We start from the raw sequence: 13,704 nt of genomic DNA, 5'->3' as shown, positions 1-13,704 counted from the left end.
CAACTTAAATAACCCGAAGAACTTTGTCTGCCTATGTCCTTAGACCAACACGGCTACAAAATACACATCAGAACATCAGAGTGTCTTTCAGAACATCAAATGTGCACCTATACTTAAAACTGAAAATTGGAAAATAGAGAGTAAATGCATACAGCAGGCCCACCCCAAAACCTTTACTGTGTCCTTTTTGAGTGCCATCCAACCAGCACCAAGAGACACTGCAGCATTTGGTCTTTCCAGATGCAATGGAGTGCTGGGGAAACGCAGTACATGGGTCCAGTTGGCGGAACTATTAGAGGTAAAAGTTGTAGTCTTTAGAGCAGATTCCTATCTGTTTATTATAGAACAACATTGGCTAAAGCATATTTACAGTTTATTCCCAGCAGTTTTTCCCAATGCTAGGGGACACAGCTGAAGTTGCTGAGCAGGGCTAACGTATCTTGACTGTATATTGCCTGGTACTCAAACAATAAAGTATAGGTGCATTTAATGTTCTGCAAGGGTAGAAGGCACTGCCAGTAAACCTCAATTCTGTGTTAACTACATTTTAAGGAAAAGAAGAGGCAAAAGATCATGTATCATCATTCTAATCCTTTTTTACAGTGTGGCTTCACCAGACCAGAATAGGACTCAGCTTATATGATGTGGCAGGACAGGGTTACCTCAGAGAATCAGTAAGTATTGCACAGTCAGTATATTTAAATGTGAGCTTTATCTGGGGGGTTTTAAAATATTAGGAGAGTGCAAATGATTTATTTCTTTGGTTTTACTTCATTAAAGAAAAATCAAAATAATCATGGCCTTTCCAATGATGGCAAATTTGTTTGACTAATTAGGAGATTCAAGGGTAAGGAAATAGTTGGACTGGGAAGTGAGAGAAGCTGAGAATGATGCCCTTGGTGTGTTGTTATTTTGATTTTTAAAAGCAGTTACTCCCTCATGCTCTTCTGCCAGTCATCTTACTAGAAATAGCCTAAGTCTGATGTTAATTTTTTTTTAAAGTTTTCTCCGGTTATTTAAATGTATCGGAACATGTTGGGAGTAGCGGAAGACCATTGTCAGTGAAACTCAGGCTTACTTAAAGAAAAGAGAGGCTTACAGTAATTAAATAAGCATTACACATTTATAGCTGTTTAAGTTTTAATAATTGGAATTTGTAAAACTTGAGAATAAACAGAGGCAGTATTTACAATTTCAGCTCATATGTTCTTTCCTTTTTTAATTTTTCAGGATTTAGAAAATTATATTTTGGAACTTATCCCTACTTTGCCACAGCTGGACGGTTTAGAAAAATCCTTTTACTCATTCTATGTCTGCACTGCAGTTAGAAAGTTCTTCTTCTTTTTGGATCCTCTCAGAACAGGTAGCTTTGTATTTTCAGAATCTTAAATATATATGACAGTGTTTTTAAAATATGATAAATTTTATGGGTGTTTGTATCTTCATAATGCTGCACAAATATTTTTATAGGCTCCAGTCTTGTGGTCTGATCTTAATATGGTTCAAGCTCTATTGAGAAACATGAAGCGCTGCGTGATTGTAATGACATGTTTGTACAGATGAGATCAAAGTGATAATAAGCACTGCAGTACTCAAGAGTATTTACTTAGAAAGTAAAAAACAAAAAGTTAAGCCCCATGGCTATGGAAGCAAAGGAATTGGAATGGATTTTATGTTTGTTATTACAAGCAGTTAAGTACAAGATGAGCACAAACTCAGTTCTGCTGGTTTTCTACCAAGTAGTTCTTATGGAATGCAAGCAAGAGCTCTTTCTCACATTCTGAAAATGCCTTTCTCTTTAACTTGGCATTTGAATGTCTCTGATGTAGGATACACTGGAAGAGGTTTGCTGGTATAATTATACACACATTTGCATAGTTGTTATGCATGTAGATGCAGCATGTGGTAGTAAAGAGGTGCTTCTGCTGGTATATGGTATAATTCAGTTCCCTGAATGAAATAAGCAATACCAGGCAGGGCTCTTTTTCGTATGTAAGTAAATCCATGTTAGGGTTTTAGCCAGTTTAAAAATGAAAATATCACCTCAGAGGAATATTATTATCCCAGCAAAAGTTTTAAGGGTGACCTGATCTATATTACATACTGTATTTACTCAAATATAAGACCTACCCTGATTATAAGGTAACGCCCTAATCATTAGATTCCATACGTGAATAGTTTAGAAATTTGATAAATTTTTCCAGGTATCAAAACTAATTGTTGGAGTTTGTCTTGAATTTATACTCCTTCCACTGCTATAGCAGAGAAAATAAATCTGGGGGGTCAGGTAGCCCCTTGGTCCTTGCCCCACCCCAACTTCTTCTCTCTGCAGCCCTTTCCTGCCTCTTCTTCCTGAGCACATGGAAGTAAGGAGCAAATTTGAAAAAACTGACTTTAAAATAAACATACCTGTAGTAATTTGCATGTAGCCTCCATAGACTTGGTTCATCCAAAATTGATACATTCTACCTTTTTTGAAGCTGCTGCAGTTTTTATCATAGGCACTCCATAAACTCATTTTTAAGAAGCACTTTGGCAGCTACTTATATGCACTACAAATTATGCATAATATTGGTCCAAAGCCAAAAGGCTCACAACTTACCATGTAGTTCATTGGGCTGTGCCCCAGAAGAATCAAGTGTTTCAAGTCATAATGTGGAAGAAATCAAACTTAGCATTGTGGTTGAATTAGAACTGACACCGCCAATTTTTCTTTAATTAGGGCTATATTGTGATCACAATTTAGGGCTATACTGTGATCATAGAGAGGATTTCATACAGCAAGGAGAATCACCCACTTGTCTGTTTCAAAGGAATCCTTCTCTCTAAGTTTTCAAGCATTTTTATACTTAAGACATAAAGAGAGAAAAAAATATGACCTTGGAGAAACTAAAACAAGTTTACTTAATTGGACATCTGTGCACAGGGTAATAAGACATGCAGGATTTCTTATCTCAAAACATGTAACTGAAATAAGCAGCATCAGCAGTTCTGGTCTCTGTCTGTTTTTCTAGTCAAGTAGGCCAGAAGCCCGACTAAATTTACTCCTACAATAGTGACCCCACAGCTAAGCACTGCTCAGTGTGTGTGTATCCCAGATACCCCACCTCTCCCTGAAGTAGTCTTGTGAAAATTAGGTCCCAACTCATGACTGGAACCTGGTGTTCTCACAATTCCTGGGACATTCCAAAAATGTATATGCAGATGAGGCATATGGTAGTCTGGTCTGGTTTCATCTCATGGAGGGCAGAACCATGCTAATCATATGCACTCGGCTGAGACAGGAAGCAGCAGAGGGATTCTGGGTGAATTCCCTGGGGTCCCAATTTAGTGATGTTTATCAGACATTTAAGGCTGGTGAATAAACAGGAATTATTGGAAATGGGAAAGAAAGGTGCATCTCAGCTGTGGGAGTGAAGAGGAAGTTGAAATGTGTTCTGTGTAGTGACTCACCATGACTTGAAAGAGTTGATGCTGAGGATTGTGCTCAGTGGGTGGTACCATGTATCTTATTTGAATGGGCTGCACTGGCCTGTCCTTGTGATTGGCTCCATGGTTTTACAAGATCCTGAAGCGCGTTTGTGAGAAATACGAGCTGCAAGACACAACCCTAGTGACCCTGGTAAACTACCACAAGATACAAGAGGTGGTAAGGGCAAGAGACGCCATATCCCCAGTAGACTTACTAACTTGTGACAGCTGACTTGCAGAAAAGTGCAGAGATCTGAACTGGCAAGCAGCCCACTGGGCACTCCCAGTGCGGGCATGGAAAAACAGCACAGGGCAGAGAGGTCCATTGAACTACTTGAGACAAACCTGCCCCTGGCAAGCCGAAACAATCGACTACCTCTTCTGGGACTGCCTGTAGACCAGAGGGGTGTAGAAAAAAGTCTGTGCACTCCTCCTGGTGGTGACAGTGTTCAGAAACCTGACCAGGGAAGCAGTTCTCTAAGACCACCTGACCAGACAGTAAGGGGCCCTGACAGCCCGCTTCAACCAGTTCGTATCCTGTTTCAGGTAAGCCAGGAACCTGCTTATAAATAGACACTCGGCCCCCACAGTCAAGGACTGTATTAAAATGGGACTAAGTGAAGTGTACTGGTACTCAGGAAGATGGAAGAGGACGATGGGAAACAAATGGCAGATCTCATCAGGTGGTGAGGGGTTTGGCATAGACTTTTTCAGGAGTAAACCCTCTGAAGAAGGCAGTGGTTGGGGGTACAGGTATAGAGATGTGTGTGCAGTTACGTGGTGCAAACTGTGTAATGGGTTTTTAGTGTGCTTTGAGCTCCCAGTATAAAAATAAATATTTTTGCAGAAAAAAGTGATAGGTTCCTGTTAGCATTTAGGATCTAACCTGCTGGTCATACTCCCTCAAATAACATTACTATCCTGAATGGAAACTTTTGTAAGACTAAGGTCAACTTGATATCAAAATTGGCAGTGTTTTTACAGAATGTTTTCATCTCTGCCTGCAGGAAAAATAAAGATCCAGGATATTTTAGCCTGCAGTTTCCTCGATGACTTATTAGAGGTAAAGATCTATTGATATATGCTGTTTTATTTCATCTTTTTCATATTCTAATTGTGTTTCCTTTTCACTTAGCTAAGGGATGAAGAACTTTCTAAAGAAAGCCAAGAAACAAATTGGTTTTCTGCTCCTTCTGCATTGAGGGTTTATGGTATGTTCCTGTATACAAAATCACTTGTAGTTGCTAGCTTGCATAACATAAGAATTCCTGACTTATTACCTGCCCTTTGTCCTGTGGCCTTTTTGAAATCCTTTTGTTAAGATAATCTGCTTCTTCCTGCTGCTTTAGACACCTTCCCCATCTTTTGCTACCTTCCTCCCGGCCTCTGCATCATGTTCCAGATTTTAGGTTCTCTCTATGTCATTTGTATTTCTGCTGTTAGCTATCCTCTTTCTCTTTGTGCTCCAGATACTCATCCTTTACTTTTTGTACTTACCATTTTCTGTGCCTGTTCCCACTCATATTTGTGGCTTTTGTGTCTCCTCCTTAACACAGGGGAGACCTTCCCATTCTTCTTTTTTTTTTTTTTTTTTTTTTTTTTTTTTTTTTTTTCAGCAACCATCCACCTCCCCCTCTTTAAACTGTGCTTCTGTCCCTTAACTTTCTGACTGTTCTTCTCCGTTTGTGCACTCAGGCCCTATTATTCCATGTATATTGTCTGATGGGTCTGTTATCACTTCAGGTGCTGTAGTCATTTTACATTCAGTAAACTCTTATGATGCTGTATAAATATACTTAAAGATATACAACATTTCTCTGTAACAACTTGATTCATCAATGTAATCCAGAAAGAAGTGAAATGCACTAAATGAACCTGTGAATTCTGTTGTTGCATTCAAATTTAGTTCCTTTATGATGTAGGGGGATTGTGTTTTGTTTTGTTTTCCCCAGGCCAGTATTTAAATCTTGACAAAGATCACAATGGTATGCTCAGCAAAGAAGAACTGTCGCGCTATGGAACTGGGACTCTGACCAACATATTTTTGGATCGTGTCTTTCAGGAGTGTTTAACTTATGATGGGGAAATGGTAGTAGTTTATTTAAAGACTGTCCTCTGATTTTAATTATTGGACCTGTGTTAGATGTATGAAGATAAATTGTCATAATTGTTACCTTTGAAACTGTTATCATCTTTGAAAAAAGAAGAGACTAAAATAATATGACTATTAAAGTTATTTTTTCATTCCAGAGGTAGCCAAAGCAGAATGTTCTTACTCCGTGTAATTACTTATTACCTCAAGTAATCAAGCATAATTCTTGAGGCAGTAATGTTAAATGCATGCCAACTAATGTATAGCATAGCAAGCATTTATGTTTTTTTGAATCACTGGGTTTTTTTCTTTTTAAACAAAGAAGGAAATGAAAATGATAAGTGAGCAGTGTTACAGTTTGGAACTGATCCAGCAACTAGCTAAATAATAAACTTCATTGTGAAGATAATGTGAGGCATAAAACAGTGGGCATTTTGCTGCATGCTTCCTACAGCTGTGAATGTGAACAGTGAGGAGCCTATAATCTAAAACAAAAGATTTAGAATAGACTAATGGTGAAAATGTACACGTATGTTGTTTGTTTTGAAACACTTCATTTCAAAACAAACAACAGTTTGTCACATTTAATGAAATAGTTATATCTAAAAGTAGTTAATTACAAACACACCCTAGTCTTTATGGGATTCTGGGGGCCCAGTTTTTAAATTAGATAATTTCTCTGTTTCCATAATAGTCCTGAGTATACAATGAGTTACAGCTGTTCACAGCTGTACTGTAATCATAAACCTGAAGTAACAATAGCAACAGAAGAATGAGAAATGGTCCAAATTCTGGCTTGTTTAATGTCTCCATTATTGAGTCTGTCTGTCCTAAATGTAGCATTAGTTATCTTATGAGAGTTTTGTATTTTGGGTTATCTGGTCATGTGACCTACTCTCAGCAAAAAGCTGTCCTCTTGGTGTTTTACTGCTGGTGTTTTTCTAGCCTACCTTATGCCAAACTCTTAACTAGTGATGGAGAAAAGTTTTTAGAAGCTACCTTGTAATCTCACTTGTATCTCAGACTATTTATTTAGTGTTTGGCAATTTCAGGATTTAATAAACAAATATTATTTACACTTCATGTAGCCAGCTAAATTTGAATTTTTATATACAATCCCTAATTTACATATATAAAATGGCTGTGAGGATTTGGCTTATTTCAGCCATCACTGGAAACTAACTTCTCTGTTCACTTCAGTGGCAGCAACTGTTTTCTGTTTCATGTCGTCTTTCAAAGAAAACTAACTGCTTCCCTACAATGAAATAGCCACCAATTAGAATGTTCCTGCTTGAAAAATCAATTTGGATAGAGGACTGTAATAAATGTGATTATATCTGCTTTTAGGACTATAAGACCTACCTGGACTTTGTGCTTGCATTAGAAAACAGAAAGGAACCTGCAGCTCTGCAATATATTTTCAAACTGCTTGATATAGAGAACAAAGGATACCTGAATGTTTTTTCCCTTAATTATTTCTTTAGGGTAAGTCTCTTTTTATATAGGTAGGTCATTTTCTGTATTTGTGGTGTTTATAGCCTATGTGCTTTTGCTTACAAATCTGCAGGGAATCGCTGTAAATTACCAGTGCCCATTGGGAGATTTGTGTCTACTTCTTAAAAGATTTAAAATATTAAAAACTCATATTTCAAATCTTGGAAGGAATTCAAAAGGCATTTTTCAGTGTCTTACCTGCAGTAAAAACTTAAATTGCTTTCATTTTTAATCAATAGAAAATTATTTTGTTTTTCCAGAAGTGGAAATTGCCTCCAAATGGTGACTGACCAACTGGGGGAAAAAAGTTAACTGCCCATTAAAATGTATGGTCCTAATTTCCTATTATACATGCTTTCAGTGTCTTGAGGGAGTCTACAGTTCATTATAAACAGTAGTAATGTAAAAAAGCACGGTGGTAGTTCTGTATAGTCATTTGATGGATTTTATATACAGTGTGCCAATTCCTAAACCTTTTGGCATTTCCGTAGTTTCTATGAATGGTAATTTTTTTTCTAAATATGTAACTGTTACGGATTGGAAGAAGGTTCCTGTGGTTAAAGTTGGAACCAAGTTCCATATATATATATATATATTTTTTTTTTAAATAACCCACCCACCTTTTTAGCATTTGTGTACCAGGTGAGTTTGGAAAATTGTTTTGGCCTGAAATGTTCCCGATTTTATTCTGAAAGCAAAAGAATAAAATGTATTATGCTGTTTGTGAGTGACAGGTGATGAAAAAAATTCCCACTGTAAAATTGACTTTTGTGTAACTCCCCTCAGATTTTCCATACAATTGAACCGCCTTCAAAACTTATATTCTAGTTATATTTGAAGGGGGAAAAATGAATTTAGCAAAGCTCCTTTTGTTAGTTTGGGGCTGAATTTTAGGACCAGTCCTGGTCTCATGCATACATTTTTTTTCTAAGTGACAGCTGGGCAAAACAGTTGCATGCATTTGTATTCTGATTCTGGAATCAACATTTCAGTGTATTCAGCCCTGCAGTATGCAAATCAAGAACAAGCAAATATTTCATTCAACTCATTAAGTAAACCATTCAGTGTAGTTCACAAAGTGTTTTTGTTGAACAGACTGGAGGTTTATTATTGAACCAAAATGAAGAGGACAAGATTACAAATAAAAGTCTGAAAAAGCAGGTTCTTTCAACAGAGGTCTTCCAAATAACAACTGGAACATTTTTAATTTTTCCAGTGCAAGTGCCATGCTGATACACAATCCATCCAAAGTTGCCTTTCACATAGAGCATAAAGCCAGTTCATTCAATATGTGTGTTGCTGCAGGAGGTTCAGATGGTGAAAAGTGTTGTTTTTTGGGGGGGGTTTTAATGGACCTCAGTAATAGTCTCATTACATTTGTCTAACATCCCACTTTCAGTGATTTCTTACTTGAACCTGCATGAATTGGCATTTTTTTGCAAATCTGTACATCTTTTTCTCTATGCTCACTAACAGCCTAATCTTTAATGGCCATTTGATCAGGTTCTTTCCTTGGACCTCCTCAACCCTGCACAGTTAGGGGGCCCCTGTGCACACTTCTTGACATGCTTTGCAGGCTCCCTCAGTCTGCCTTGGGACAGAATGGTTAGAGTGAGTAGGGCAGCCCTGACTGGCTGACCCAAACTGCTCAGAGTCAATCTGTGCCTCCCTGCATCTTAATGTAGGATTGTGGGAGGAGGTGTGTTGTGTTCCCTGCTTGGCTGGAGCAGTAGAGTCCAACAAGCAACATGCTGTCACTGGGGGAGGGGAAACAGCTAGGGGCAAAGCATTCTCAGATGCTGGAGGACTGTGCTATGGCCTCTCAGAAGCAAAAGTGTACAGACATTTGCTTTCCCAGGAGAAAATACTCTGGTTGTTCCCAGGTTGTTTTTCTCCTGGGAGAAAAATCCTGAATGCTTGTATACTCATGGTTTCTCCTGGGGAACAGCAATTCTCCCAGGAGAAACTGAATTTCTGTGTATGGCCATAAATTTGGGGGGGGTTGGAGGCTGAGGGTGGTGGCATTGATACAGCTTTGTTAATTAGCATGTTTTTTTGATTAGATGCTGCCAAAACAGTATAGTGTGGGCTTGGCCTACCTTGATCCAGTTAATCTTCACTTTGGGTTAAGCTAAAACTAAATAGGAACAAGGCAGTCTTATTCCAGAATGGCAGTGTCCACACATAGAGTTCAATCTAGAACCATTCTGTGAATGGATAAGTGGCTAGTAGGAAATCTAGATTACCAAATACTCTGGGTAGGCTATCCCCTTATAGAATCATAGAAGCAATGAGTCGGAAGGGACCTAGACAGATCATTGAGTCCAGCCCCCCGCCATGGGCAGGAATGAGCACTGAGGTAGGAAGGGTCATAAGACCCCAGCCAGGTGCCTATCCAGTCTCCTCTTGAAGATTTCCAGGGAAGGTGAGAGCACCACTTCTCTGGGAAGCCTGTTCCAGGCTCTGGCCACCCTTACAGTGAAGTAGTTCTTCCTAATACCTAACCCAAACCTGTCCTCCCTCAGCTTGTGGCCATTGTTCCTAGTGACTCCAAAGGAGGCCCTGGTGAACAGACTTTCCCCGAGTCCCTGCCCTTGTTCTAGATACTTGCCGATAAATGTTGTATGCGCCTCCTGCAAAGATGCTGAATCCTCTTTCTGGTTTATCAGTTAGTATAAATACAGCTAAGATTTATTTTAATCAATCAGAAAGCAAGTTCTTTTTTAAGATGTAGCTATAGCAAACTGCCGTGGAGAGTGGTAGTTCTTTCATCTTCTGATGGTTTGGTTTGTCTTCCCTCCCAATGTGTTTCCTAATACTGGATAAACTGCATTTTTGACTCTTCTTGGTCTCTGTGTGCCCCTCTTCTGAGTCTCAGGTCTCCAGCCATCACCCGTCTCCCATGGTGAAATTGTGTGATTATCTTGGTCCTGGACCAGGCCCTAGCTAACAGTTGGCTCAGCTGGTCCAGACCCTGAAATGTGTTTTTTCTAGGACACAGGTTTGCAACCTTCTGCTGGGGTGGGCTGGAGCTTGCAGTGGGGCAAGGCTCTGCCCTTCCTCACTCCTCCTCTGAGTGGTTCCTAGTCCATCTGCAGCAAGTGAAGTACAGCAGCAGGATCTGTAGTGCAAGGGAACACTGCCTAGGAGATGAGCAGCGTGGTACAGGTCCATGCCACCAATCCCCTCCTGGCAGGCTGGATCAGGCCTGCCGGCTATAGATTACCAGTCCCTTCTCTAGGGCAACAATAGTGGTAAGTAGTGAACAAACAGTCTCTTTAAAGGATAATATTATTTAGAATACAGACATTTTGTAGCAGATGCATACCTAGTTTTTCCTAAGACCGTGGGCTCTGGAGTGGAGAAAACCCAAATTCTTTAGACTGCAGTTTCTCTCTTCCTTGACAGCCAAGCTGTGTGCCCCACCTAACAAAACACAAGCCTGCATCTTTACTACTGAAGACAAGATGCAAGGTACCTCAAAGGGCAGGTTTTCCTCCATGTCTTTCAGATGCGTGCCTGGATGTTCTGATCTGGGAAGTCATTCTGTAGCCTCCCTGTTTGTTCTTCCCACAGACCCCAGTTTAAGGATTTCTGTCTAAACAAACAGAATATTCTGGATTTAGATAGGATTGGAATTTAAAGCAGATGAACTATTTCTGAAGAGCTTGTTGCTTAAACATTGTTATGCTGGAGTAAGAATGCCTTTTCCTGGTTTGGTTTACTTCTGAAGTGAATGGAACAAGAAATAGGTGAGTGGAGATATCTCAGCAGGTACAGTCTAAGTCCGTTTCAATTGGAGGCAGCCCTTTGCTCAGTGCAAACAGCCTCCCCTGCCACCTACTGGCCAGGTGCTATAATAGTACCTACTGAGAGATGCTCATGTATCAGCCCCTTACTAATATAAACTTGGGGATAAATAACATGGTAGCAATTTTGTTTTGTGTCTGCACGTTTAGCAAATCAAGTTGAGTTAATCAGGAATAACTCCATCCACAGACAAGTGCATAAGGCTGTCTGCAGATTTGAGAAGGTCTCAGTAATATCTTGGGTCATATTTTTCAAGCTTTACTTTGCATCTTCAAGAGTTAAAATGTGTTTTAATGAGAACCATGGTTTTGATTTATTGGAGTGACTTGGGCTGTCAACCTGGACACAGGCTTATAGTACCTGTGCCTTAATCTAATTGTGCTTTTGTGGATGAGTGGGTCCCAGGTCCATTCATCATTGGATCACCCGCCCAGCACATGGAAGGGGAGGGTGGGTACCATTACTATTAATGTTTCTCTTTTCAATCACAGTTCAGTCTAGCCAGAGATGCAGAAATATCAAATATTTAGCATGGAGCATTAACAAAATGCTACAGTAGTTTTGTTTCTTTGGTTTATTCTTCCTCTCTGCAACTGAACCTTTCCTTTGCTGTAGGCTATCCAGGAGCAAATGAAAATCCATGGACAAGAACCAGTTTCTTTTCAAGATGTCAAGGTTAGCTGTCCCTGAAATATGTACAGTACTGTTTGGGCATAACTGTTATATTTGAATTAAAATATTTGAAAAGAGGTAGTTAGCTGCGTCAGGTAGTCAGAGAGGTAGTCAGCTGTGTTAGTCTGAAGTCAGACACACTAAGGAAGTATAGAGGTACAATAAGCTTTTGTGAGCCACAGCTCATTTAAATTCAACTTGCACAGTAGTGTCGCCTCTGGATGTGTGTAAGGTGGTATTTCCTTTTAGAATGGCAGAGTTGATTTATGTTGTCACCAGAGTGACCTTGAAAATCTTCCATCATTCAACAATATAACTATTCTGGAAGAAAAATATGAATAAATATCTGCTCCAAGACTTTCCTTGATAGAAGCACCTATTATAAATGCACACAACTTCCACCTTTGGCTTGTGGAGATACTTGAGAATTTTTATTCACTGAAATTGAAAATTAATTTGGAATCTTCTCTTTCTGTGATAAATGAATATTTCCACCTTAAGAACTATCAGTAATTAAAAGCATACTGTATTTTATTGACCCTACTAAGGCATAGTGTTAGCTAGTAATTCATAACTCTGGTTTGGCAGTCTTAAAATTTTGGACTTGGGTATTGTTTAATGACAAGAAATTCCATAATGTAGATGAAATTTCTCTGGATTCTTTTTTAAAACACCACCACAATTAAAGAGTGGCTTTGTGCTGCAGTTCTGAGTACAACACGTTTTCTGTAGAAGAGTCAGACCTTTATTAGAAGGGCAGTGTGTTCATATGCCAGCTGCCCCCAGTGCAGAAAGCTTCAGAATTTGTTTCTTTATATTTTCAGTTCCACAAATAGCAGATAAAATGTTTAGAAACTAGGGTTTAATAAGCAGTCTTTTAACAGATAAGTGTTTCATGACTCCAGATGGTACTGATTGTTCAAAAAATAGTCTGTATATGCTAGAGATATATTCATAGGCAAAACTGGTAGATTTGTTTTAATCTTATTTCCTTGTTATAGGATGAAATCTTTGATATGGTAAAGCCTAAGGATCCTTACAAGATCTCCCTTCAAGACTTAATCAATAGCAGTCAAGGAGATACTGTCACCAGCATTCTGATAGATCTGAATGGCTTCTGGACTTACGAAAACAGAGAAGTTCTTGTAGCAAGTGAGAGTGACAATGCTACAGATGTTGATGATGCATGATTTTGAACACGAAATAAACTGTGCCCCCTGGGACATGCCTAACTGCTGCACTAAGTTATGGCAGCTGAAGATTAATTTGCTGTTCTGATGGATAATATAAAGTTTTGTGTAGGGATTGCCAAGCTGACAATTGGAAGCCAAAATAGTCCACTGTTCAAGGCAACAATGACCTGACTTTTAGCAGGCTGAAGGTACTGTCTGGGATCATTCTTTTATGTTCAGTTTCAAGTAACATTCTTACTTGGCCAGTCTGTTCTAACTTGTATAGTAACTTTGCAGCATAAGGATGGAACTTCAAGAACAGTCTTGCACTGACTTTTCTCCCCCTTATTGAAGCCACTGGGAGTCTTGATCAGCCTCTGCTTCCATTTATGTCAACAGTGGGGATTTTTGAGCATAAACACAGTGTATAAGAGGAGCTAGGGGTAAGGAAATGTGCTTAGGATTTTTTTTTAATTTACATGTAATCTTCTTCTTCTGTATTGTTCAACTCTAAATGTGTATAAATAAAAACATTAATTTTTGTTTAATGGAAAAGAGGACAGCTGGTGATCTGAAATGAGCAGTACTGAAGATAAGTTGGCATCCTTGGCAGAGACCAAGCACTGAATTGGTGTGAAAATCAAATTCGGTCTTGAGGTAAGACAATTGCAGTGATACCAGCCTCAATCTGTTCTCAGCCAAATGTCTCCACATGGAGTTTGCATTAGTTTAGAATGTTTGATTGTGACCTAAGAAAAAACAAATTTGGCTAAACAAAAGCAGTACAAGGCCTCTTGAGTACTTCTAATTAGGCTGTGTTTGACCAGTTCAATTGGTAAGACTTTTTAGCACAGGGGTAGGCAGTGTTTTTTGGCTGGAGTGCCAAAAAACCAACACCTACCTTAGAAGGTGCTGGAATGCCAGAAAAACCAAATGAAGGCAGGGGATATGTGGCAGGATGCCCTGCTTGTGTCCTGTGTCCCTTGCCCCCCA

General features: G+C 39.2%; 1 protein-coding gene across 2 annotated transcripts in view; it reads left to right on the top strand.

The window, feature by feature from the left end:
• PPP2R3C (protein phosphatase 2 regulatory subunit B''gamma) overlaps positions 1–13,266 on the top strand; it is a 28,078-nt gene extending 14,812 nt beyond the window's left edge. Inside the window, exons 6-13 of one of the 2 annotated variants that reach the window (XM_090033612.1) lie at positions 604–674; positions 1,231–1,363; positions 4,479–4,534; positions 4,607–4,682; positions 5,424–5,560; positions 6,911–7,048; positions 11,483–11,542; positions 12,541–13,266. In XM_090033612.1, coding sequence (XP_089889738.1) covers positions 604–674; positions 1,231–1,363; positions 4,479–4,534; positions 4,607–4,682; positions 5,424–5,560; positions 6,911–7,048; positions 11,483–11,542; positions 12,541–12,729 — 860 coding nt within the window. In that variant the 3' untranslated portion in view covers positions 12,730–13,266. The remainder of the gene's footprint in view (positions 1–603; positions 675–1,230; positions 1,364–4,478; positions 4,535–4,606; positions 4,683–5,423; positions 5,561–6,910; positions 7,049–11,482; positions 11,543–12,540) is intronic. The other variant, XM_090033613.1, reaches the window with a different exon arrangement.
• Positions 13,267–13,704: the final 438 nt, after the last annotated feature.

This window comes from Crocodylus siamensis, chromosome 2 (assembly GCF_052110815.1).
Source record: "Crocodylus siamensis isolate JL-2025a chromosome 2, ASM5211081v1, whole genome shotgun sequence".
Taxonomy (NCBI): Eukaryota; Metazoa; Chordata; order Crocodylia; family Crocodylidae; genus Crocodylus; species Crocodylus siamensis.
The sequence above is the reverse complement of the archived record's forward strand: the minus strand, read 5'-3'. Positions and strand labels throughout refer to the sequence as shown.